Here is a 27,051-nt window from a genome sequence, read left to right as displayed (position 1 = left end):
TTTAATCACCCATAGTAACAAATATGCCACTATATCTACAACTACTAAAATTATATTCTATTTATTTAGTTTTACATCTGCTCAAGTGAAGGCCTTTAGACTCTAATGTAGACCTTCATAATTCATGTTTTTTTCCGAACTCTATCTCTAGTCTTATCCACAAGAAAGATATCCTCAGTGAAAAGCATACACGATGTTACATCCTCCAGTAAATGTCAAGTATTAACATCCATAATAAAAGCAAAAAGATATGGATTTAAAGTGGATCTCTGATGTAATCCAACTAAACTAGAAATATACTGGGTCAATCTTTATTTTGTTCAAACAAAATTGAAAACTTTCAACAACAACAGAAAAAGAGCATTAAACAAGTATATCAATAATACACATAATAACACTAATGTTATCTAAGTTAAGATGAAACTAAACACTTGCATAATAAGAGCAAAAATCAACCATAGCCAAGTCAAAAGTTTTGGACCATACAATAGTTCCATCAACCTCAAGACAATCTTATTTTCATGGCACCATCTAGTAAACACCAAAAGCATAAAAAAGGTGACAAGGCCATAAAAGAGAGACAGTATCAAATCTCACCAACCAAGCGCAGAGCATAATTTCTTAAGCTTCAGCTAAGGTGTTTCCCACATCAATCACAAATCTGTATTTAACATCACCATTGGCAAGCCTCTTCATGGCCTGGTTCACATAGTTGATGCCAATCAGCTCAATATCTGCAGCTATGTTGTGTTCCCCGGCAAAATCTAACATCTCCTGTGTATCCTTCATTCCACCAATACAGCTGCCAGCCAAAATCTTCCCTTCTGCATTCGTTCACTGTTTATTGCAACAATGATATTATATCAAAAAATGCTATAAAAATATATAAGAATATACATACCCAAAAGCAGAGGAAGAGCTGGCAAGTCGAGTGGATGTTCCGGCGCACCCACCATGATCATTTTCCCCTCAGATTTCAGCAAAAGTATTAGGGGCAAGAGGGCATGTTTGGCTGATACTGTGTTGATGATTCCATCCATGGTACCCTTTGCAGCCTGTATGAGCAAATATAATAGATGAAATGGGAGGTACTAAAGCTTAACTATAGGTATTTATCCTTCCAAACTGCTTCGTTTTTGGCATTAAGTCTCCTGGTACCACTAAAATGTGCCTTTTCAACGTTATTATCAATATCCCTTAACCCAACAATTTGTTTGGATTGGAATTAATGAATCTTCTTTTCCAATTCATTTCAGTTTCGTAATTCTTTTATTAGTTAATTTTCTCTATAAATCTTATTGGTTAATATTTCTACCTCACGTATACCCAAACTGGTTAAAGCCTATATTGTTATGGAAAGTATTTAATCTAATGCTTGTATGTTAGGAAGTGTGTATATTATGAAAATTACTATCAGGTAACTCAATTAGTGATGTAATTACATGATTCTTTCTATATTATTAAGATTGATAATAGGTAACTTAACTCGAGGAAATCTAATAACAAGGGATTTTTTTTCTATATTAGAAATACTTCCAATTTGTATGCTCTAATTCTCTTATATTTATAGAAGAAATTTGGGTAGATTTTTATGTGTGAGAGTTATAACCCTATTTTGGTCATTTTTTTCCTGTCCCTATTATTGATAGTGAAATAACTTCCATGTGGACGTAGGTGGATTTCCACTGAACCACTTAAATCTCACTGTATTTGATTGTTTGTTGCTTGTGATTTTATTTTATGGATTATTTTGCACAACAATTTGATATCATAGCCCGATTGGTGTGAATCTGGTAACATGCGGCTGCGATTCAGACTAGTCACGGAAATTGAGCATGTTAAGTTAAGAGATTCGGTGGAGCATGGATAATATCATGTTGTCCAGTACTTCAAAATCCAATACGACGGTGGAAAAGACGTCAATTCATCAATTGGTTACATATCCAATCATAATCGATATGCCAAGTTTTCACGACAAATGAAATTTTAGCATGCAGCAATGCGAGGTAATGGATGCATTGTGCTCTTTTAATCTGAAAGACGTTTTTGATAGCAATGAATAACCTGAAAAGATGTCAAAAAAAGTTTATCTTAAGATAAACTAGAGTGCTTGTAGCTTGATCCAATGTTGTTTATCGCAGGAGATCAAATATAGGGTGATGATGATGAAGACTTCTACTGGAAAATTATAAATAATGTTGGAGAACAAATATCTCACAAAAACCGTGAGGAATCATCTTCATATGAAGCATCGAAAATATAGATTTTAGATGAGACATGTTGTCATTTTTGCTCAGAACGTAAATGATTTTACAAAAATTTTGGTAGATCCGTTAATTCTAGATGAGGTTGGAGATGAAGACAAAACACTTCTACTGAATTGGCTCTTAGATGACAATGAAAATTTTACGATGACACTCATTCATGAGAATGAGGACTTGAATTATATTGAGGTGACTACTAAATTGTTAAATTATGAGTTCCGCTAAAGAAATATTGAATCCCCAAAAATAGAGTTGATTGACACTTACACTCCAACATGAGAGATCTAGAAAGAAGAAGTTTAGCAAAGATGAGTGGTGGCGAAAATACTTTACAAAAGCGAGACAAGTGTCATGGACACAGTCTTGAGAAAATCAGTTTGCTTCCTGTTTAGAGACTGGTCATTGAAAGAAAGATTGTCTGAAGTTGAAGAAGAGAAAGAGAGTTTCCTCTTGGGCAAAAACTAATTTTATTATGGAGATATATTTGACGAGGTAGATTCAAATGTATCATTATTTGTATTTTCTCATAGTTTCTATATAGATGATTCATGTTGAAGTATGTACACAGGTGCTACATATCATATTTTTCCTCATCGAGAGTGATTTTATACATACAAGAAGCTTGATAATAGTATAGTGAATATGGGCAATGATCAATCTCGTCTTACTATTAGTGTATGGAGCATCTTTATCAAGGTGCATGATTGATAAAAAGAGAGAGCTGACTAATGCTAAACATGTTTTGGATATTAAAAAGAATATGTTATCAGTTAAGGCCTTAGAAACCAAGAGCTACAACGTAGTTACTGAGTTTATGAAGGGAGTTTGACATTACAACATTTACTATCTTCAAAGCAGTATAGTAACTGGAACTGCTGCAATTGCCGAAGATTCATTGGACATCACTATATTTTGCATATGCCGCTAGTTCATGCTAGAGAGAGTTCACTTAATGGTATGATGAAACAACGATTAATCAAAAGAGTGAGCACTTACAAGCTCAATTTTCGTGAACATTATGTGTTTGACAAGAAGACAGTCATAACTTTGATAGTGTCATTAACTGTACAGATGATAGTTTAGTGTTCTTCTCACGATGTTTGAGATCCAACAAAGACAACATCATTCGATGGGTAGAGATACTTTGTCTATTTTATTGATGGTTACTCCATATATATTTGGGTGCATATCATAAAGCGCAAAAGCAAGGTGCTGAAGATTTTCATGACTATGAAGAAATAGATTGAAACTCAGACTAGTAAAAAGATCTGATACATTAGATCTTATAATGAGTGCAATTACACAGCGGATCCGTTATTGCAAGAGTGTCAGAGAACTCGGATAAAGCACCACTTCATTGTTTGAGAGACTGCAATAGAATGGGTTGACTAGCAGTATAAATTGAGCTTTTGTTAAAAATATTCGATATATATTGTCTAATGGTGGGTTGGATAGAGTCGATTGGGTTTAGATCATAGTACAGTTTGTCGCATGGTGAGCTATCTAACTTCTGTAACTACTAGAAAAAATATCTCAAAGGAGATATTGTCGAGACATCTTAGTAGAGATTATGTGCACATGAAAGTGCAGGTGTTCAACTTACTACCACACGTAGAATAATAAACTAGAATCATAAGCAAATAAGACAATCATCACTAGCTTCAAGCTTCGAGTCAAGGGCTTCAAACATTATGATCAAGCAAAGAAAGAGATTTTCGTTAACAGGATAACACATTTCATGAGGCAAACATGTTGAAGCCTCAGAACTAGAAGCAAGTGAAGAGTTCTATTGGCACAATAGATATGTGGTAGAAGTTGGAGTTTGATGCAACTTCATTTATTCCAAAGAGTTCGTCCACTCCTACTCAAGTAACTATTTCAGTTCCAAATTAGAATGTAATATTGACAATATTCATGAGAAGGATAAAAAAGATGTTTATAATGAGGTCCCTGCTCAGCAATTTATTGTCAGGAGTAAGACCAAGCAGCAGAATATCATATCACTAATTTTCTTGATGGATCACATTGTATTTGTAATTTCAACCACGGAGGCTGAAATTCATTATCACTGAAAGGAAGTGATGGAGAACCCAGACGGTGATCGTTGGAGAGGGGCAATAGATGAACAGATAGAGTCTCTTTGGAAGAATGCTACCTAAAGGTTCTTGAAACATCCTTCTAGAAAAATTTCCATTAAGTGAAAATGAGTGTATGCAAAGAAAAAAAAGATCTCATGGAACTAAGGTGCGATACAATGCTAGGCTAATAGAAAAATTTTTTGTTCAATGAGAAAAGATTGACTATGAGAAGGTGTTCTACCCAGTGGTCTAGCATCCCTCGATCGGTATTTTTTTGGCACTGGTAGGACAGTGCAATCTGATTTTGGAGCAGATTTATGGGAAGAATGCATTCCATCATGAAAGATTACTAGAGATCTATAATTCGTAGTTGTCTGGACATGAAACCTCAAAAAACTTGGTCCGCAAACTAGACAAGTATTCATATGGGTTGAAACAGTCACCACGATTGTGTTGCATGGACAATAGTAGATGAGAAGCCAAAAGAATCATTGTGCATATTTTAAGAAATTGGTCAATGATGAGGTCATCTAGTGTTTTTTATTATTAATTATATATTAATTGCTTCTACTTTGTTAGAGTGAGGTTTGATTAAATGAAGAAGCAAGTGTCAAAATATTTTATGATTCAAGAGTTAGGTGAAACTCACAGATCCTTGGCATGAAGATTCTCAGTAACAAGATAGATGAAAATATTTGAATCATAAAGAACATATGTTGGAAGGTGCTAATAAAGTTTTGAGGTAGATAGCTCAAGCAAGGTGATAAATGTATCAATTATATCTCACTTTCAATTAAGTTCATATTAAAATCCTGAAAATAATCAGAAGACAAAATATGCGTGATCGGATTCTTTTGCTAGTGCAGTGGACAACCTTATGCATATCATAATTTATACTAGACCGGATATTGCACAAGCGGTTGATGTTGTGAGCAAGTTTATGCATGATCCGGGAACGAGTCATTGACAGATTGCGAAGAATATTTTAAGATATCTAAATGGCATGGTTGATGTCGGCTTAGTGTTTGAAAGACAATCATCTATTGTTGATTTATGTGTAACCTACACAAATTCAAACTATGCATGTGATATGAATAGATGTAGGCCTACGACAAACTACTCATTCACATTTGCAAGAGTTCAAGTCAGATGGAGAATGGTTCTTCAATTTAATGTTGCTTTGCCTACTTTGGAGGTTGAGTACATGACAACCATGAAGGCGATGAAGAATGCGATATGAGTGCACGACAAACTGAATGGCTTGAGAGTTGATCAGGAGTCTCTAATGATGTTCTGTGATGGTTTGAGTGTGATAGTCTTTATCATCAAATTTTATTCATCATGTATGTACCAAGCAAATTGATGTAATGAATCATTTTATTCAAGACTTGACTGATGAGTATAATGTTCTATTAAAGAAGATAAATATGAAATAGAATCCGACGGAAATGCTCACAAAAGTACTACAAGTCTTGAAGTTCACTTTTTGTAGGAGTTCGATTAATATTTAAGCTCATGATTAATTACCCATTCGAGCGTTTTGAAGAACCATGCGAGGTTTGACCCCATCAAGAGATGGGATATGTAGGCAACTATTTTGGTGCTGTCATTTTGGCATTAGAGCTTATTTTGATCATCTCCTGCTTATAAGAGTGTGTATATTAGAAAGAATGATATTGCATAAACTAATTAGAAAAGATCTAATTACATGATCTTTTCTAAATTATGACGATTGATATAGTTAATCTAGTTAGCGGATATTTAATTATAAAATATTTTTAATAACACTTCCGTATAGACACATAGGTGGATTTGCGCCAAGCCGCATAAATTGTACCGTGTTTGATTGTTTGTTTGTTGTGTAATCTTATTTTTTTGCATTGTTTGACACAAAATAAATTTCATCTTTTCATCAATAGCTATTCTGCATTGTTTTAATCTATCTTAACGTTATTATTGCCACACTCAATTTGACATCTAGACTACTTAAACATATTTGAAATCTACCCTCTAAACTAGAATTAACTCTAGTATGCCCTATAAGGATCAAATTCCTCACTTCTGATACTGCAAACATTTAATCAGCTATGAATCATGGACACAGATATGACATAACGGAGACACGACATAATTGATAAAAAATAGGACAAGACATTTCGTACACGCGCTTTTAAATTTATTTAATTATTAATATAAAAAATATTTTTTTTTTTATTCTTTACTAAAAATATCACGACACAAATTATACAATAATAAACTTTCATAAATTTAGTTTATATTATAAAATCTCATGCATATGAAAATTAATTTTTAAAATTTTCCATTATAGAATCCAACTTATCTACAAAAATTTTAAAAAGTCTATGATTACAAAGAGAAAATTACTAATGTTTAGCTTCGATGAATATTAGATGCACATTCGATGCTCGATTTTGACGGATGTGAGAGAGAGTTTCAACATGACGAGAAATGGGCTGGTTTTGACTATGAGGTAAAAATAAGGCTATACACATATTTATAATTTTCTAATTCCCATATCCCATTTTCTCAAAATTGCATTAAGCTCATATCTGATGTAGTGTTGAGGTGTATTCCAAACATGTTTGGGACTAAAAGAAATTCAGACAAATATCTTGTAGTGTTGGAGAAGTATCAAGTCATGTCGAGCAAGTGTCAGTATATGATATGTGTCCGACACAGGCACGACACATTTTTTATATGTGTTGGTGCTACATAGGTAATCAGATTACATTGTATGCATTAATTTCAATTTTATCCTTCAAGATCACAAAATCTGTTAAGACCACTAATCTTCACTTATATTTGATATTTAATCGTTACTGCAAACATGCGCCAGAGATCTTAATACCTTTATTTGTTCAGCATCAGTGCTGACAAGGAAAGTATCAGCACCCAATTGCTTGATGGCTTCCTCTTTCTTCCAAGGCGATGAGCTGATAACAGTGACCTTTGCCCCGAAAGCCTTTCCAAACTTAACCGCAACATGGCCAAGTCCTCCAAGACCAACAACACCGATGTTCTTCCCAGGCTGGTTGAGCTCAAAGTTCTTCATGGGACTGTATACCGTTATCCCTGCACAGAGTAACGGAGCACCTCTATCCATGGGGAAGTTCTCTGGGAATTTAACCACAAAATGCTCGTCCACTACAATAATGTTTGAGTAACCTCCATAAGTAATCTTCCCATCAATATCAACTGAGTTGTAAGAGAACACCAGCTTGGGGCAGTAGTTCTCCTTATGCTGGATACATCTATCACATGAACGACAGGCACCAACTAAGCATCCAACGCCCACTTTGTCCCCAATTTTGAGCTTTTGAACATTGCACCCAGCTTCAGTGATAATACCAGCGATTTCATGCCTGCATGGGGAAATATAACTGGTGTGATGAAGTATATTATACTCTACATTGTGCCTTTATACTTTTAAAAACCTGCATCTACACATTGTCAGATAGCAAGAATCTAAGTTTAAAGCTTTCCATTTTTTTAATGGTTTGAACTACTTAAAGTCTCCACAATGCAGTAATGAGGATAAAAACAACAAGCATAAAGTTTTCTCTTTTCAAATATGTTAAGATATTTGAATTTTTATTGGAAGAAAATGATACGATAAGTCATAGTGAATTCAGGAATTGCCTCAATGGCAAAATTATGTGGCCTCTTCGCCACTAAGAAAGATGTTTGATGATGATGAGTTCATCCTTGGTGGTTCAAAATCTGTGAATCTGTATAATTAGTAATGATAGTTAAATGGAGTTTCAAATTGTAGAAAGCCTAGTGTGGAAGAACATGGATCAAGATGGGGATAAGTTGAATAATCATTCAGTTTGATAAAAAAGGTTGTAAAAGGGTACCCTGGAACAAGTGGGTAAACAGTATCCTTCCAGTCATTTTTGATGCTGTGGAGATCGGTGTGACAAATGCCGCAGTACAATATCTTTATGGTAACATCACAGTCACCATTTTCCCTAATACATGAGATCAAAAACTTTTTGTTAGGTGTCAACATACTTCTCTAATTGCTGGAAAGAAAAAAAAAATACATTTGAAGTAGCATAAATGAGATGAAAACTATAAAACTGAAGAGAACAGAATACATGACCAAATCTTCATTGTGGTAAGAAAGTAGAATCTCGCACAAAAACGCAAACAATACGAAAAAGTTAACAATAGCTTCAGTAAACACCATAAATTCAGATAAGTAAATTTCGAGTATTAAAACACAAAAACCCTTTGGCATTTAAAAAATAAAAGTGCTGAAACATTATTTATCAAAATGAATAAACATATAAAATAAAAAACTGTTGGGGGTATTTTGGATTAAAATAGGATACCGAACCGCTCGGTAGGCTTTCCAAAGTTAGGGATACGTTTTGATGTCAGCAATCAGAGGGAGCATGATAAATTTGCTGTTAAAAAATTATGTAGAAAATTTGAGATTGAATCTCAGACATCAAAAAATTTCTTCGGTAGGCAAAATTTTCAAAATAACATATTATAACCCAATAGATTTCGAAGAAAAATGGAAAATTGCTGCTAGTTTTGCGTGAGAAAGAGAGAGAGAGAGAAGATAGAGGAGACCTTCTGGAGAAAGTGAATGGAGAGAGAAAGCCAGTTGTATCTTTGGCGGCGAAGCCGAATGCCTTACGGTGACGCCTCTCCGTCGACGCCTTCATAACGTTCTCTGTGGCCTCCATCTCTACTTCTCCGTTCCCGCTATCCAACCAACAGTTTGAGCGAGAGGCAGATATAGCTTAATTCATAACTGGTAAATCTTCTTTCACCGAGGAGCAAATGTCAGAGGTGGGACAAGGCCTGCATTTACTACACTGATAGCATTTACTACACTGATAGTTGGTCGAAGAAAATTAATACTTTGGACGTCGCCAGGTTGACGAATGCGATGCATTGATTTCTTACGCCTAATAAAATTAAATTCACCAACTTTTTTATAAAAAAATATACACTCATTTTTTGGAACGCGCACTTTTTTGAATGAAGTTGGAAAAATCTTTACCTATGTAATATGCTGAGAATTTTTAGGATAAATAAAAGCAATAATCGATATAAATTCAAAAAAGGAAAATACATAGATTTAATGAGGTTCGGCAAAGATGCTTATGTCCTCAAGAGTAGAGCAATAATTTTTCTTTCAATTCAAAAAAAAGACTACAAGACACCGTTAGGGTTACATCATATATATATACCCCTAGCGTACAATATATAATTACAAAATTTCCTTCATACCGTACGGCAAGGGCGTTGCTCACGCACCCTCAACGCACATAACGAAACTCCCCCGATTGGACGGATGCTTCCGCTTTACTCCGCTCGCTTATTCCGCTTCACTGGCTCACTCTGTTTCGCTCCAACATCCATATCTTATCCGGTATATAAGTCATATCTAATAAATATCCACATTGGCTAATATCCAGCCCTTTAGGAGAAAGATATCTGAGAGTTTTTCAAATGACAAAGTGGGTTGGGCCACCATCCTTATCTAGCAACTGTAAATATTCATCAAGTTCAAGCAATACAAGAACTTGTTGATAATAATTGGCTTGGTCAACATATCAGTTGATCCATCTCAAAATAACCTATTTTTAGTGCATTTTTTATAAGTATTTTATGTACATTTTGATTGATATTACACTTTAAATGAAAATATTTTACATGTTTTTGGTTTCAAACATATGAAATTGATATTGAGAGAAAATGAGAAAAAACAGGAGCAAAATGATGATTTTTGTGAGGCACCATAATGCCACCCCTCGGCGCCATAGCGCCTATAGCGCCTCAGACTTGTGCTATAGCGCCAGTAACTACCTTTCTAGAAGATACATCGAATTTGACCAAATTTTGGAGGGGTGTTAAAACAACCTTGGTTAGTTTATATTTTTTATTTATTTAGAAAGATTTGTTATTTATTTAGAAAGATTTGACCAAATTTAGAGACCTTTCGGAGCCTCAAAACTTCAATTGGGCTCCAATAGTGAGTTAGGTTTTTCAAATTTTGTGTTAAAGTGTAAGTGTGAGTGTGTTTTAGTGTGATGAAGTTTGGAGATTGCTTAGAGGAAACTACAGAAGTTTGCTTGGGGAGAAGACATGAGGTACCTTGTATTTTTGTTTAAGTTTTTGTTGTAAGACTTGGACTTCAATGAAAATATTTTGTTTTTGTTTAATCTCCATAAATTCTGAGTAGTTCCATTTATTTCTTCTTGCATATGAGACTTTATTCTTGTGGAATGAGAATGATTTAAAGATTTCTTTTTACTCTTAAAAATTATGATGGTAATTTCACCAAAATCTTCATTCACTTTGCAAACTGACCATTTGTGAGGTTAAAATTCATTGAGAAACATTATGACCTGGGAGGGTTATAATTTCACCTAACTAGTTGATAACACACTTCATTTTAGACAGAGCTATTGTGATCACCTAAGGGGGAGTGTAACTAAATAGGAAAATAAGTTTTGATGGGACTAGAATTGGTTAGATCTAGAGTGACCAGTTAGATTCTTATCAGTTGGCTTGAAAAATACGCAGCCGCCAGCATGAGGCTCAAAAGTGCAGATCACCCAAAGGTCCGAGCCATACATACCAAAATTTGCAGAGCTACCACCGTCATGGATTCCTCTAGAGGATGAGAGAGGAGCGACCCCAACGTTTGTAAAGGATTCCAACAACAAATTTAGAAAGAATGAGTAGGGTTCGGAAGCAAGAGTTTGAGTATTATGAAGAAATCCAAGGAAAACTCATCAATATTATGGAAGGATTGGTACTACACACTGGAGTATTCGCAGAAAGTGATGAAAGAAAGATTCTAGATTATGTTTTTGATTTAAGGGACAAAGGTCGAGCTGGCTTATTGATGAAGAAGACATATTTAGAACTATTTCGCGGAAAGGGCAAGATCACCATCTAATGTAGATGCTATTACAACTTTGTCAAGGATAGGCAAGGGAACCCCCTTCGGGCATTCTAAGATATGACGAGGTGGATCCTCTGCCATCCGCGATAAAGCGTATGATTAAGAGGATAGTAAGAATGATTATACCGCCAACAGATTGCATCCTGATGCGAGTGGATTTAGTGTGTTAATTTTACAAATATTTTTCAATATTACAAAATACACACGACAGATACAATAACAAACATGCAAATCACATACAAATCAATCCCAATAAAAATAACTTCAGTGAAAATAGTTTTCTCTTTTACAAATTTTTAAACTGCCAAATCCCCTTTAAAAATAGCGCAAGTATACGTATCGCTCGAGTAATAAAGGGCACCAATGGAGTTCTAGATATCAATCCCACAGGGAAGTTGGAAATGCCTATAAGTAAATTCTTAAGATTATAACGTAAAATATAATTTTTAAAACTACAAAAAGTAATGTGCGAAATTCGAATATTAAGTAACAAAGTGAATGCTAATTAAAATGCAGTTGAAAGAAAAAGTTAACTAAGCTAAATGCTAAACTTTCAAAAGTAAATTTTACAAAAATTAAACAAAATATTTGTGCTAGATAGAAACAATCATATTTTTCACCCTCTTCCGAGTGCATAAAGAATATTAAATAATCGAGAGTTTGGTCCTTGGTTCCGCGGTTAGATTGGAAGGATACCGGCTTCCACTCCAAAGCTCCCACTACTTCTTCACCTAAGAGCTAACAATCAACTTGACCAAATTGGGGATTTTAATCTGTCACCGTAAAATCTCCAATTCTGCTTCGAACAAAGTATATTTTTCTATTTAATTGCACTCAACCCCATGGATGAAATACTCTCCCATAAAATCAAATGTGATTCTCCCCATGTTTTAGAAATCATGGCACTTTCAAAACATATGTTTCTCAACACATTTTAGCATTTCAATTGTCCAGATCAAAAAGTAAATGAAGATCGAAGTTCAAATCATCACAAATTGTTGATATTTAAAACCATATAAAACAAAATCAATTCTTCCCAAAATAATATCTCAAAGTATGGAGAAGGACAAAGAAGTCTACTCAGGATTCATAAGAATGATACGATAAAACATTGATTTCATATATAAAAATAAGTTTATAGAATAAAAGAAATAAAAGACACAACTTATCTCACAATCATTTCCATGCAAATCCCTAGAAGTTCTCTTCAAGTCTTTCTCTCTTTACAAGCACTTTAAATTCTCTCTTAGAAGTGTAATGAAGAAGAAATCTCTCACCTTCCCTCTCCTCTTACAATCCTTAAAGAAAATCTTCAAGATCTTGACTTATCTCTTTATCTCTCTATCTCTTCTTTCTTGCCCCCCCTTTACACACCACTCAAAACCTCCTTTTAGCCCTAGACTTCCCTCTCTTTTATAAAAGACTGCCTCTCTCCAAAAAAAATTCAAAATTCCCTCTAAAATTCTATTCAAAAGTCAACTTTTTTGAATTCAAAAGACATGCCCATTGATCTGAGAGACATATCCCTTCATAAAAGAATATTCCAATGTGTCTAGATGCATTGAATCACTCCAAGGGGTGTTTAGAACAAGTGTCCCTTTAAAAATTTGCCAAATTTTGTCTCAAACCGCCTTAATCTGCAAAAAACCATCCTTGGCGCATCTTGCGCCAATTTGCTGAAGACCGCGCTGTTCTGGTTTTGGCGCATCTTGTATCAATCTGACACATCTTGCGCCATGATCCCAAAACTCACTATTTTTGCTCCAAATTTTGTCTTTTTTGTTATTTTTTCCCCAAATACCTAAAATTGATCTATCTGCAACAAGAACATGAAAATTTCATTTTTTTAAAATGCAATATCACCAAAATTAAGCTTAAAATATATACTTAAAACTACATATTATTTTGGAGTATCACATCCCAAACAGCTGCATCATCAACATCAATGAAGAAGGGGATTGCATATGTCCACACGTTGATCACCATAATTTTTTCAGACCATTCTGTACAGTTTTGTTCATGAGCAAGAGAAACATCCTATTTGAAAAAGAGATAGATATTGTTAGACCCCGAGAGTTTAGAGGTTCAGTTGTAATTTCATTACCGGCTGGTTTAGTACTGATTCTAAAAGGAAATGGAGCGGACCTTGCAAAACACTGCATTTCCTGGAGTGTCGCGTTGTAGAATCTTAGTTACATTATGAAGAATGGACATTAGTAAGATATCATATGGATTCCAACGAGATCCAAAATTGGAAGAACAAGGACCGTATGAGCTATGAGATAGCTGTACCTCTAAGTATACACAAAATGACCTTTGTTTCGAAGTGTGACTTAGAAGATTAGCTTAATCACAAGCTTACCCCAAGAGACAGACACGTCTTACTTTTTATACTACATCAGACCAGAGAGTATATGCTATATTCTACTACAGCTTTTACAATTCTATTCAACATATTGTTTACATGGTTGAAGCTGCTTAATAAAGTTTTTTTTAGATTTCATCATTTGTTGTTAACTTGTCTCTTATGTGTGATTAATGAAATGCTGCATTACCACATGTTGGTACTAGATTATAACGAACATAGAACGATACAAAAAAGAATCTAATAATGAATGAAAAGTAAAATTCAAAAATAAAAGAAAATAAAAATTAAACTAAAATTGATAATCTTGATAATGACAGTAATGATAAAATGGTAAACAATTTTCCTCGAAACTCTAAACTCTTAACGACACAAATTCCACATTTTTTGCACAAATTTCACAAGTCTTCGTATTCTTGTTACAAGTTTCACATTCTGCACAATATTCCACAAATTTTTTTTCGCTCTCTTTCCACAAATTCTCCACACTCACAATGCCTCAGGATAAGTACATAAATTTTGATTCCCTTCTCTTGAGATAGGTGTGAAACCCCTTTAAATGGAGTGAGGCATCCTATTCTTATCCGTTTGAGATCGGTGTGAGACCCCCTAAAATGGAGTAAGGCTTTTGATTCTCATTCCAGGGTTGGTACCTAAATTCTAATTCCCATCTTGGCATCAATACCTAAATTTTGATTCCCATCTCTTGAGATAAGTGTAAGACCCCCTTAAATGAAGTAAGGCATTATATTCTCATCCTTTCAAGATCGGTGTGAGACCCCTTTAAATTGATTAAGGCTTCCAATTCTCATCTTTGTGGAGTTAGTACCAAAATTATGATTCCCTTCGCTGTCTCTTGGTTTGGATGTGAATCCCTTAGCTTTCCTTCCCAATGTAGCAAATTTAAATTCCTAAGATCGGTGTGAGACCCCCTTAAATGGAGTAAGGCTTCTAATTCTTACTCTGGGGTCAATACCAAAATTTTGATTCCCTTCGGTCACCCTTTAGGATTCATGTGAGTCCCCGAGCTTTCCTTTCTAATGTGACACCCTTCACTACCTTTTGAGTTGGATGTGAGTCTCACATCTTTCCTTCTCAATGTAGCAAATTTGAAGTTCCTTAGGGATAGGCCTCTGTCATATTCCCTTTTGCTACCTCTTGGGTTGGATGTGAGTCCTCGAGCTTTCCTTCCCAACGTACCTCACCACCTCTTAGAATGGATGTGAGTCCCCGAGCTTTCCTTCATAATGTGACACCCTTCGCTACCACTTGAGTTAGATGTGAGTCCTAGAGCTTTCCTTCTCAATGTAGTAAATTTGAAATCTCTTTAGGATAGGCCTCCTTTCTAATCTCTTTCGTTATCTCTTAGGATGGATGTGAGTCACCGAGCTTCCCTTCTTAATACAATTCCTTTTGTTACCTCGTGAGTTGGATGTGAGTCTTAGAGCTTTCTTTCTCAATGTAACAAATTTAAAATTCCCTCGGAATAGGCATCCTTCCTATTCTACCTCTCGGTTTGGATGTGAATCCTCAATCCTTCCTTCCCAATGTAGCTTTCCTTTCTAATGTTACACTCTTTGCTACCTCTTAAGTTGGATGTGAGTGTCAGAGCTTTCCTTCTCAATGTAGCAAATTTGAAATCTCCTTGTGATATGTCTCTTTTCTATTCTATTTTGTTAACTCTTGGGTTGGATGTGAGTCCCAGAGCTTTCCTTCCCAATGTAGCTCGTCACCTCTTAGGATAGATGTGAGTCCACGAGCTTTCCCTCCTAATGTGACACTTTTCACTACCTCTTGAGTTGGATGTGAGTCCTACAGCTTTTATTCTCAATGTAGAAAATTTGAAATTTCATCAAGATAAGATTTTGTCCTATTCTCTTCTGTTACCTCTTAGATTATATGTTAGTTCTACGGCTTTCCTTCTTAATGTAGCACCTCCTTTCCTCGATAAATCTTTTTCGAGTTAGATGTGAGTCCTTGTGCTTTCTATCTCGACCATGTCTTTTCATTCATCCTTAAATTTTGAAGTCTTCTTAAAACCTAAATCAAATTATTTTCAACTAAAATTAAAATCTTTTGTTTAAAATCGAATCGATTCTTCATTGCGACCATCGATTTCCTAGATGATTGTCTCTAGAAACTTGTCTTCTGATCCCCAGTGGTAGTTCCTATCTACTCCCCATTGGAAGCCCATTTCATTTTCTATCTTCATTGCTCTAAGCATGCTAGGTTGGGCAGTCATATTGATTTAATGATCTCGCTGGTCAACGCCAATATGTGCGGTGTGCTTTCCCGACACACCACACCTTTCGGTGGTCTATTTGTTGGCCTCACTTTTGGTTGAGGTCTAATTTCTTCTTTAGAAGCCTAATATCTAGCCATAGAACTTTTGTGTTGACTATTCCTAGAAGACTAGTAAACAAACCATCACCAATGGAAATTCTAAAACTCCTATTTGCTCATCTTGAAGTTCCACATGTTGGTTTTAACCTCTATAGCACTTAGTTAGTTGAGCCAATATGGGGGAGCTCAAGAAGAGACCCTATTGGACTATTTGGCCTTAGATTTAGCCCTGGGTGGTGTGGTCTAGATGTGTCTTGCACGCACACACTTGATACCCCTCACCTGGACTCACAACCCCAACCCTTAACCAAATATACTTAGCTTGATCCCTTACTCTTTTGGAAACTCATAGGGATGGTCCCCTAAACCATTAGCCCTCGGTCAGGGTTTGGCTAAGAATAGCACATGGAGGATCCATAATGGGAGTTCCCTTCATCTCATGGCTCAAATAAGGGTACTTTTTATGACTAGCATCCTTAATTGATCTCATCCTACCCAAATACCTAATTTAGCCATTTGCCCCCAAACTTTCTCAAAATTACCAAATTGGCCTTGAAACCCTAAATTTTCAAAAATTACCCAAACCACACAATTTTTTCCAAAATTCATCTCAAACTCTTTCAAACTACCCAAACTGCCCAAAACACCCTTAAATTTCTATAATTCCAAAAATACCCCTGACTTTACTAAAATTACCAAAATACCCCTCATTGCCCAAGTTTTTCCAAAACATCCAAAAATCATTTCAATCACTTTCAAAACAAATCTTAACCTCTCATGAAGTCCAATTTCCCCAATCTGACCAATTTTGACCAAAATCTCAATTTTGCCTTTTATAGCCCAATTACCTCGATCACCCCCAATTTTTACAAATTTGACTCCAATCTTCCCCAATTTCAATTCCAAACCAACATTCTTCAAGCTTAATCCCAATTGAAACCAAATTGAAGCCCGATTGAACTTAATTTCAAACAAAATTCAAGCTTACTCAAAATCCTCAATTTTGACCATTACACAAATGCCCCTAAATTGAACCCCATGATCAAATCAATTTCCCCAATTTTGAGTTCCAAACTCTTCATAACATTCCCCTTGATCAATTTGAGTTCTAAATATGCCTTAACCTAAACTCAAGGCTTACCCAAATCCTACCTAAGTTAAAATTCCCAATTTTCTCTTAAAGCCCAAATGTCACCAAATTAAACTTCATAACTCCACAATTTCCACCCAAATTATAACCAAAACTCTTCATCACAATCACTTGCAATAATTTGATCCATCAATTTAACCAAATCCAAACCCATGTCTAGCCCAAATGCCCCAAAATTGACCATGAGCTAAATTCCACTAAATTGAACTACCAAATAAATTTAAAATCACCCAATTTCTTTTTAAATCTTCTCATGACACTTTAAATTTTATACTCCTTTATATACTTTTAAGGACAATTGAATTTATTATTCTTTGTTCAAGAAAATCATTAATTAAAATTGTTAAGGACCCACCAAGTTATGACCCACGATTTGGTAGATACACCTTCAACTGGTCTTCTTGCTTTCTATTCTTAATATTTATTTAAAATTTCTTGCAAAATCATATATATGTTGTAAGTTCTGAAATTTCAGTGGGAGTGCGAGAAGATGATTGGCACACATTTACATTTTTACAATGCAATTTTCTTTCTTTTTACTTTACTGCATTTCATACCTATACTTGCTTTAATTACAAAATCTTTTTCAAAAAATTAAAAATTACAAAACCATTTTTCAAAACTAAACAACATTTTCAAAATTAAACAAAAAACTAAAAAATTCATAACACATCCTTTTGAATTTACGGGAGTCCCTCGTCGGATGAGGTAACCTACGTAACCTACGGTTGCTTTTGTGATCTTCCCAGTTTAAATGAGCTTAACAACTCATTTAAGCTAAGTAAAGTCAAAAGAAAATAGTGGTTCCAGAATGAGGGAACAATGTGATCCTAACCGGTGTCACTCTAATCAACTTTAACCCCCCATAATTATTGAACTGAACTTGTCATTCAAGCCTTTTAACCTTAGACTTTAGAACAGCTACATCATCAAGGTACTTGGAGCTAACTTCAAGGGCAACATTCTACAACAACAAGTGTCTCTATGACAACAATATCTTCCCTTGAATTAAAACAAGAAGCCATAGAATTTTGAGATCATTTTCCTAGTACAACATAAATCCTCACTTTATCTTGAAGCCTTTCCATAATATTGTTGTGCAAATTAAGCCCTAATTCTTTTTAGGATTCCAATGTTATCTTTCATTATGACAAAATTCCTCCAATCTTCCAAGCTTCATATGATTCTGTCCTATAAATGTAAGCCCTAAATAATAATAATTGCCAGGGTAAGACATTTGATAATTTTTTTCTCAAAGTTGAAGCCAAACCATAGGATAGCTTGGGAAGTCATTGAGGTTCTCCTCAGAATCTATGAAACCCCCTTGTTTTCTCCATTTGGATTTCATAATAATTATTCCAAACTTGAACTTTGCCCATTTGACACGCCTTGGTCCAATATTTGAAAAGTTCTACACGTTGAAATTCTTGAAGACAATATTTTCTAATCTAAGTTGAGAGTTTTGAGAGTTTTCTTAGATAAGTTGAGAGTTTTCTTAGATGACCTCGGTCATTTAAGATATAATTAACTATAGGGGTTTGCCCTTATAGAAAACTTTAAGAACCCAACTTAATATAAATTGTATCTATTCTAGTATATTAGATAGGAGAACTTGTTAGTCAACATAAATGATTTTTTAGACTGAAATGGATGTTATAAATTCTTTAGTTTATTTAATCGACCTGGATTAGTAAGTAATATGTCTATTCCTCAAGATATATGTATCACTTATGGTGTTGTGCTTGCTTATTTAAACTATAGTTTATATGGGAGCGGTTCGGTCACATATTTTCCAAATTAAAACATTGCTTTCCAAAAATTAATATATATATATTATATTAAATCAAACATCTCTCTTTTCAACGATAAAAAGGTGACCGACAATTGCTTCAGAATCATGATTACTAGCTACTCTTTCGGGAGTTACCCTTTCAGAGGGCCATTGAAAATTATTAGTAGTCATCTCTTCAATTAAAGAATATGCTTCATTGAATGGTTTTGACGTTAATGATCCAGCAACAACAATGTTATTTATAGATCTAAGAGATCCAACTAATCCATTATAATAACTTTGAATTATTACTCAATCTGGTAATGCAAGGTGTAGACACTTCCTAAGGAGAACTTTAAACTGTTCCCAGCTTCATATATTGATTTTCCTTCAAACTGACAAAAATATGTGATACAATTTCTAAGCTTAGAAGTTTTTGATGTTGAGAAATATATAGATAAAAATTTGTAATAATTCTCTCAAAGTTTTGATAGATCCAAGTGTTAAAAAGTTTAACCACATTTTATTTTTATCCCTTAATGAGAAAAGAAAAAGTTTAAGACTGACGACATCATTTGACACTCCCTCATATTTGAATGATGCACATAATTCTATAAAACGAGCAAAGATGTAAGTTAGGATATGCACTCGGTGTTCACCCAAACTGATTATTTTGTACCATTTGGATAATAGCTGGTTTAGGCTCAAATGAATTAACAACTACAACATGATTTTGTTTACTCAAATGAATTTCATCTGTTGCATGATTAACATAATCTCTTAAAATTCTCTAACGATGTTCATTTTTCAATTCCTTGATTAGTTAAGTTTGTATCCATTTTGTTCAACTTTTCTAAATCTTTTTGTTATTTTTGTATATTTTTATTAGTTCTTTCTAACTCTTAATCATAAGGTACTTAACCTTCAGATCTTAAACTATGCATACACAAACACAATAAGCAATTAAAATAAGCAAACACACTAAAATATAAAAATATTTATTAAACTAAAATTTTTATTAATATAATTTTCTTAGTTAAATAAAGACTTCTAAATTATAAACTAATTTATCGTACCTCCCCGACAACAACGCTAAAAACATGGTGCGGGTTTTTGGTATGCGCTGTAAGTATCTTTCAATACCACTACACACACGATAGCACAATTAGTAAATATGCAGATCAATCACAATAAAAACCACTTCGGTATAAATAATTTTATATTTTAAAATATTTAAGCTGCCAAACCTAATAATTGCGCAAGTGTACGTATCACTTAAGTAATAAAGGGCTCTAATAGAGTCTTAAGTGTCGATCCCACGGAGAGGTGAAAATTCTTATGATTATAGTGTAAAACACAATTTTCAAACTATAAAAAATTAAGTAAGAAAAACATTTCGAAAGTGAGTTTAATGCATGCTAATGGAAATGTCGCTGAAAGAACTAAGTAAACTTAGTTATTTTCCAAAATTAAAAATTAAATTTACTAAGACTAAAAAAGTTTATTAACGAAGAGTTCAAATTTATAAAAATATCCTTCCCCCTTTCAATGAGTTTATGGTTAGTGAAGGAATTAAAATCATTTAAAATTATAAATATAATTATATTATGACAAATAGGAGCAATCCTATTTTTTACCATCTATCGAGTGCATAAAGATCATTGGCTAATCGAGAGTTTGGTCCCTAAAACCATTGTTAGGCTAAGAGAATACTGACTCTCACTCTAGAGCTCTTACTTCTCCCTCCCCTGAGGGCTAAGAAACTCACTTTAGTTTCCAAATAATTGGACCAAATTCAGGATTTTAGTCTGTCACCCTAAAATCTCCAATTCTACCCCCATCAAAATGTATTCCACTATTTATTGCACTCAACCCCATGAAATACATTCTCATACAAGAAATTGAATGTGACTCTTACCTTCTTGTAGAAAGCATAGCCCATTAGAATCTATGTTTCTCAACAAATTTTAACATTTTAGTTGGCCATATTGAAAAGTAAATGAAGATCAGAGTTTGAATCATCACAATTTATTGACATTTAACCCCACGCACAACAATATTAATTATTTACAAAACCATTTCTCATTGTAGGGAGAAGGGTAAAGAAGACTACTTAGAATTCATGAGAAAAATATGACAAAACATGGATTTTATATATAAAAATAAGTTTACAAAATAAAAAAATGCAAGAACACAACTTATTTTACACTCCTTAAACAAATCCTTTGAACTTCCCTTTAAGAACTTTCCTCTATACAATCACACTCAATTCTCTCTTAGAATGTAATGAAAAAAAAATCTCTCACCTTCCCTCTCCTCTTACAACTCGAGAAGAAAATCCACTCTAAAACCTAACTCTCCTCCAATGACTCTACATGGCACACCTCTCTCACAAAACTTCCCCCCAAGACTTCTTAAGAGTGGCGCTAGACCCTCTTAAAAAACTCCCTCCTTTTTCTCAAGAGACAGACCTATTCACATGAAGAGGCAAATCCCTTCATATAAAAGACATATCTCTTCATTCAAAAGCCTTTCCAAAGTATTTAGATGCATTGAACCACTACATGGGGCGTTGGTATTACTTTGAGCCTTCTAAAACATCTCAAAAATAGTCAATAACTGCCAACACTTTTTTAAATCCGTCTCTGACACCTATTTTGGCACCACTTTACTGGACTTCAATACTCCTCTCTAGATTCTTGTGCCTCTTCTCTGTAAAATGACACCTCTGGCGAGTATGCTAAAAATCTGTGTTTTGACTCCAAATTTCTTCCATTTTGCTCCATTTTGCCTAAAATCAATATACATGCAAAAAAACATGAAACTACCCATCTTTAAAGTGCAATATCACCAAATTTAAGCATAAATATATACATAAAATTGCATTTTTTTTTTGATGTATCAAAATCCCCCAAACTAAAACATTATTTTTCCTCAAGTAACTCTTTTACTATATAAAAATATGACTTATGGTAGAGATCTTAACTTATAAATTTCAATATATTGGTTTAATAATTATAATGGTATAACTTAAGGAAAAAATTTAATAAGTTATGTTAACTAAAAGTTTAAGAACATCTCGTAGTCAAGTCTAAGATTTCTGATTCTCTATTCATTTCAAGAAAATTTGTAATTTATCATATCAAAGATACTTGGAGTGCCGATATGAAAAATAATTTTATGAGAAATTTATTACTAAGGATGTTAATACTCAAATACAAGTTTAGAAAATGTAATAAAGTCTTTTTTCGTAAGTTGATTCAAGTGAAGCCAAATTTTTATTAGGCATATCCTCAAGCTTCTCCTCACATATTTTTCTTTTCTTTTCCTTTTTTCTTTCTTTTTTTTTTCTTTTCTTTCGTTTCTTTTTCTTTTAGGTTTATTTTCAATCCATTCTTTTCTTTCTTTTTCATGCGAGGATTACTATATCTGGATAGCCTTTATAAATTTTAAACTTCATTATCCTCTTCTTGAAGTTAAAAGCTTCTTACCTTCCTTCACTTTATAAATTCATTTTAGCTTTGAATATTTTTCATAAAGTCTAAATCTTTTCTTTATATATGAAAGTCTAAGATTCTTAATAATTCAAAAATATAATTTCCTTTTACTTAAATAAAAAAAATATATTCTTATCCTTTCATACTAAATATCTCAACTCTAGAATTACCCTTTATTATTAAAGATTTTTACTTAAATTTACTAGAATATTTAAAAAAAAAGCTATTGTCATCTAAAGTTAGCCTATAATACCAAAGGTCATGTTAAATTAATTTTTCATAAAAAATTAGCTAATTGAGGACAAATAAAATTTAATTTACTTCTTTAAAAAAAAAATTCTTTCCCCCAAACTTAGATTTTTTTTAATAATAAGTAAAGCATTCAGTACAAAAAATATTGTAGGTGGAAAGAAAATAGTAAATGCATAAAAATAAGACTAACTTATTGAGGGTACTGAACATGAAACTTTGATCTGATACATTACAAATACTAATTTAAAAAGTATAGGCTTTAAAGCATTAAATGAAAGATATTCTATCAATAGGATTTGCAAAGAAAAGGTGAATTAAAAACATAAGCAGTAAATTAAAAGAATAAATAATACTGAAATAAAAATCTCCAACTTACATCTACAAACAATCAAATTGAATAATACCACTTACAATACACATAAATGTCCAAATCATAACAATAACAATAAAACAAACCAAACTACAATGAATGAAAATAGATAATTTCCCAAAAACTCATCATTCATCGTCTTCCTCCTCCTTTCTTCTTCTTCTTCTTCTTCTTCTTCTTATTCTTCAAAATCTCTAAAGTTTTCTTGCACATAATGCTTAAATTAGGGGCATGTAGGAAATTCTACAGTATTATCACCCCCAAGACATCTAACCATAGCTACTTGAGATGAAGTATCTTGCTGAACTCTTTTCTACTGATATTCATCATATGAGCATTCCATGATTCTAAACCACCTATTCTATTCTACAATTTCACTATATCTGCTTGCTAAATCAACAACTGCTCCATAATATTTTTAAGTGAATAAGTACTAAAAGTAGATGGTCCTACAGCTGATGTAGAAGATCTATCACTACCTCCACTTCCGGTTCAAGATCCAATAAATGAATCAAATTTCTGAACAGTGAGTTTTCTAATTGGTTTAAGTGGTTGTAACATTTCTTTATCCTTATCAAACTCTACTCCTGATTGTTCACATAAGGTTGATTGTTCACGATTGTTCACATAAGGTGAAAATCAGGGCAGGATAACCTAAACCACCAGTAGTTCCACCCCTAGCAATACTTTGAGCATTATGAAGAATGAGAGCACCAATATCAACAACTTTTATTTGGTGTATGCAAAAATTTAATACTGCTCTCTCTTTGGTTACTTCCCTAAGGTAATTAGATGGAAGTATTTTTGCAGAAATAAAATAGTGCCACCCTTTAGATTGCACATTTAACATGGAAGTGAAAAATTCACCTTGTGATTATTCTTAATTTTCATACTCCCCTTCCATCAATAAGGTAGGAAATAACTTCATCAAGTAATGAACCAAAAATAAAAAATGTAGAATACTCTCAATGAAATTTTTTCTGCAACTTATTCATATGCCTAAAATTACCTACTTTTTCATTTTTTTTTACACTCAATTTTAATGATTTTTAATGATATCACACTTTAAAGGAAGATATTGTACATATTTTTTGTTTCAAGTACAAGAAATAAACTTTTGGAGAATATTGAACAAAAATGGTGCAATTTGGAGTAAAAACGAGCAAGAAAAAAAATTCTGACTTGACATATTTTGATGTCTTTCTATTCTTAACCTTTTTTTCATTTCTCAAATATTTTTGAATAAAATTACACTTGAAAAAAAGGTTGTTTTCATGCATATTTTGTAGGAAAATCTGTTAGGAGTGAAACACAACTGAAACGAGGCGAAACGGAGCTAAAATGGAGCCAAATGAAGCAAAATAGTGGAGTTGCTGCAGAGTGGTGCATGATGTGTCAAAATCTAGAGAACTGGCGCATGATGCACCAAAATTGGTGCATGATGCATCAGAGATGACTTTTGACGAATTAAGGTAGTTCAAGACAAATTTTGGGCAAATTTTCAAAGGGACACTTGTTATAAACACCCCTTGGAGTGATTCAATGTATCTAGACACTTTGGAAGGTTTTTTATGAAGGGTTATGTCTCTTGGATCAATGGACATGTCTTTTAATTTTAGAAGAGTTGAATTTTGTATAAAATTTTGGAGGGAATTTTAAATTCTTTTTAGAGGGAGGCAGACTTTTATAAAAGAGAGGGAATTATAAGGCTTGAAGAGAAGTTTTTGGGGTGTGAGTTGGTGTGTGTTTTTGGGGGTGTGTGTGTGTGTGTGTGTGTGTGTGTGTGTGTGGCGTGAGGGAGAGAGGCCAAGGCTTGTAGATTATTTTCAAGGATTGTAAGAGGAGAGGAAAGATGAGATATTCTTCTTCATTACACTTCTAAGAGAGAATTGAGAGTGTTTGTAAAGAGAGAAAGGCTCAAAGAGAACTTTTAGAGATTTGCTTGAGAAGGATTGTGAGATAAGTTGTGTTCTTCTATTTCTTTTGTTTTGTAAAACTATTTTTATTAATGTAATGTGTGTTTTGTTGTATCATTCTCATGAATTCTAAGTAGTCTTATTTATCATTCTCCCACAATGAGATTTGGTTTTGTGAATAATTTATTTTGTTTTATATCGTTTTAAATATCAATAATTTGTAATGATTTGAGCTCCGATCTTCAGTTTCTTTTTTATCTGGCCAATTGAAAACATATGTTCTGAAAGGGCTATGATTTCTACAACATGGAGAGAATCACATTTAATTTCATGAGAGAATATTTCATCATGGAATTGGGTGCAAATAAATAGGAAAATATACTTAGTTGGATGCATAATTGGAGATTTTAAGGTGGCAGGTTAAAATCCTCAATTTGGTCTAGTTGATTGTAAACTGATGCGAGATTGTTAGCCCTCAGGTGAGGGAGTAGTGGGAGCTATGAAGTGGGGGAGCTAGGAAGGGGCAGCCGTTTTCCTCCCAGCCTAACCACGAAAATAGGGACAAAACTCTGGATTAGTCAATGTTCTTTATGCCTTCGGAAGAAGGTAAAGAATAGGGTTGCTCCTATTTGGCACAAAACAATTTATATTTTTTTCAAATGATTTTAATTTCTTCAAAATCTATATACTCATTATAAAAAGGAATGACATTTTCTTAAACGTGAACTCTTTGCCACAGAAACTTTGTTTATTTTATAGAATTTTAATTTTGAAGTTTATCAATTAGTTTAGTTAACTTAATTCTTTTAGTTACATATTTGTAAGAATTAATTAAACCCATTTTAACTTCTCTTTCTTACTTTAATTTTTATAGTTTAAATATTGTGATTTATGTTATTATCATAAGAATTTCTATCGTTAGAACTAAGACTTGATAGTAGTAGACTAGAATTAACTTAAGGGATTACTTACTGTGCTTCTTTATGGGATCGATACTGGGCATTTTAAAGAAAGTCCTATATTACTGAAGTGAGTGTGTGAACTATTTTATATATTTTATATAACATTTTGATTTTGCACATTAACTACTTAATAGAAATCAAGTCAAGTTTATGGCCATATTTTTTAAAGCAAAATTACTGTGTAAATTTTGGGACAAGTTAAGTTTTTGATACTGTTATCGGGGATTTAAATTAACATAAAAAATGAAAAAAAAACACAAACTAAGGTGCATCACCTATAAAGCACATTAATTCTTTCTCAAGTAAATTCAACATTCTTACCTCTAACATACAAGTGCTCATCTGAAGCACCCAAAGATTTGCAAAAAAATTATGAACAATAGGAGCAATTGTTATTGCGGTGAAGTAGAAAAAAGTCTCTCAGTTCGGAGCAATGATTAACTTTTCAATAGAACCTCTCGGGTTTGAAAACACACATTTCTAAATTAATTTCCTTATAGCAATCAAAGTATTGCAAATATATTGAGCCTTCAAACTAACAAATTGTCTCGCATCAAAACCTCCCAAAGTTTTTCCTCTTTTCACTCTTAGAGCCATAATACATTGTAAATAAACTTACATAAAATCCAAAAAAATGCACAATATCAGAAATTAAACACCAAAAACAGACATACTTGACAAGAAAATTTTCACCGTGGGTTTTCTTTATTCTTCTTAAAAAAGCATCAAATTTTTGGATTTTCATAATGTAGGAAAAATCCATAGTGAAAATAAAAAATTTCTAAGTTAAAGTGAAGCACTTACCAGGGAAGATGACATCCAAGACTTTTAAGCATTCAAACATCCTCAAATCCAAAAATAGCAAGCCCTAAGTTGAGTTTCAGCGTTAGTCTAATGGTAGGAGATAACTGATACACAAAAATAATATACTGTTTTAAGTATCCTTTTTATGCCTATTTTTTGTGATATTGCACTTTAAGGAAATAAATACCTATTTTATGTTTATTTTTTGTGATATTGCTTTTTGTTGCAGGTATAATATTTTTAGGTATTTGGAGGAAAAATGACAAAAGGAGCAAAAATTGGAGCAAAAACAACCAATTTTGAGTATGATGCGCCAAAATCCAG

The 27,051-nt window shown here is 33.4% G+C and overlaps 1 protein-coding gene across 2 annotated transcripts; it reads right to left on the bottom strand.

Annotated features, from left to right (window-relative positions):
• Positions 1-414: 414 nt before the first annotated feature.
• Positions 415-9,173, bottom strand: LOC110038641 (probable mannitol dehydrogenase). Of its 2 annotated transcripts, none has more exons than XM_020743530.1 (5): positions 8,948-9,166; positions 8,221-8,334; positions 7,212-7,725; positions 902-1,055; positions 415-824 (listed from the first exon to the last, which is right to left on the bottom strand). In XM_020743530.1, exons 1-5 carry the CDS (start codon positions 9,061-9,063, stop codon positions 622-624), a joined length of 1,101 nt encoding a protein of 366 aa, XP_020599189.1. In that variant the 5' UTR covers positions 9,064-9,166; the 3' UTR covers positions 415-621. The 2 variants fall into 2 exon arrangements, with proteins under 2 accessions (XP_020599189.1, XP_020599190.1); XM_020743531.1 differs by having other exon boundaries at positions 640-837; positions 8,948-9,173.
• Between the last annotated feature and the right edge of the window lie 17,878 nt (positions 9,174-27,051).

Source organism: Phalaenopsis equestris, unplaced genomic scaffold (assembly GCF_001263595.1).
Source record: "Phalaenopsis equestris unplaced genomic scaffold, ASM126359v1 Scaffold233390, whole genome shotgun sequence".
Lineage (NCBI taxonomy): Eukaryota > Viridiplantae > Streptophyta > Magnoliopsida > Asparagales > Orchidaceae > Phalaenopsis > Phalaenopsis equestris.
The sequence above is the reverse complement of the archived record's forward strand: the minus strand, read 5'-3'. Positions and strand labels throughout refer to the sequence as shown.

Bases quoted from the DNA above. Each gene is read 5' to 3' on its own strand.
- LOC110038641 (XM_020743530.1), bottom strand. From the start codon at position 9,063: ATGGAGGCCACAGAGAACGTTATGAAGGCGTCGACGGAGAGGCGTCAC. The intron at 7,726-8,220 runs GTACCCTTTTAC...TTCCCCATGCAG, and splicing joins GTTTACCCACTTGTTCCAGG to GCATGAAATCGCTGGTATTA. The intron at 825-901 runs GTATGTATATTC...GAACGAATGCAG, and splicing joins AGCTCTTCCTCTGCTTTTGG to AAGGGAAGATTTTGGCTGGC.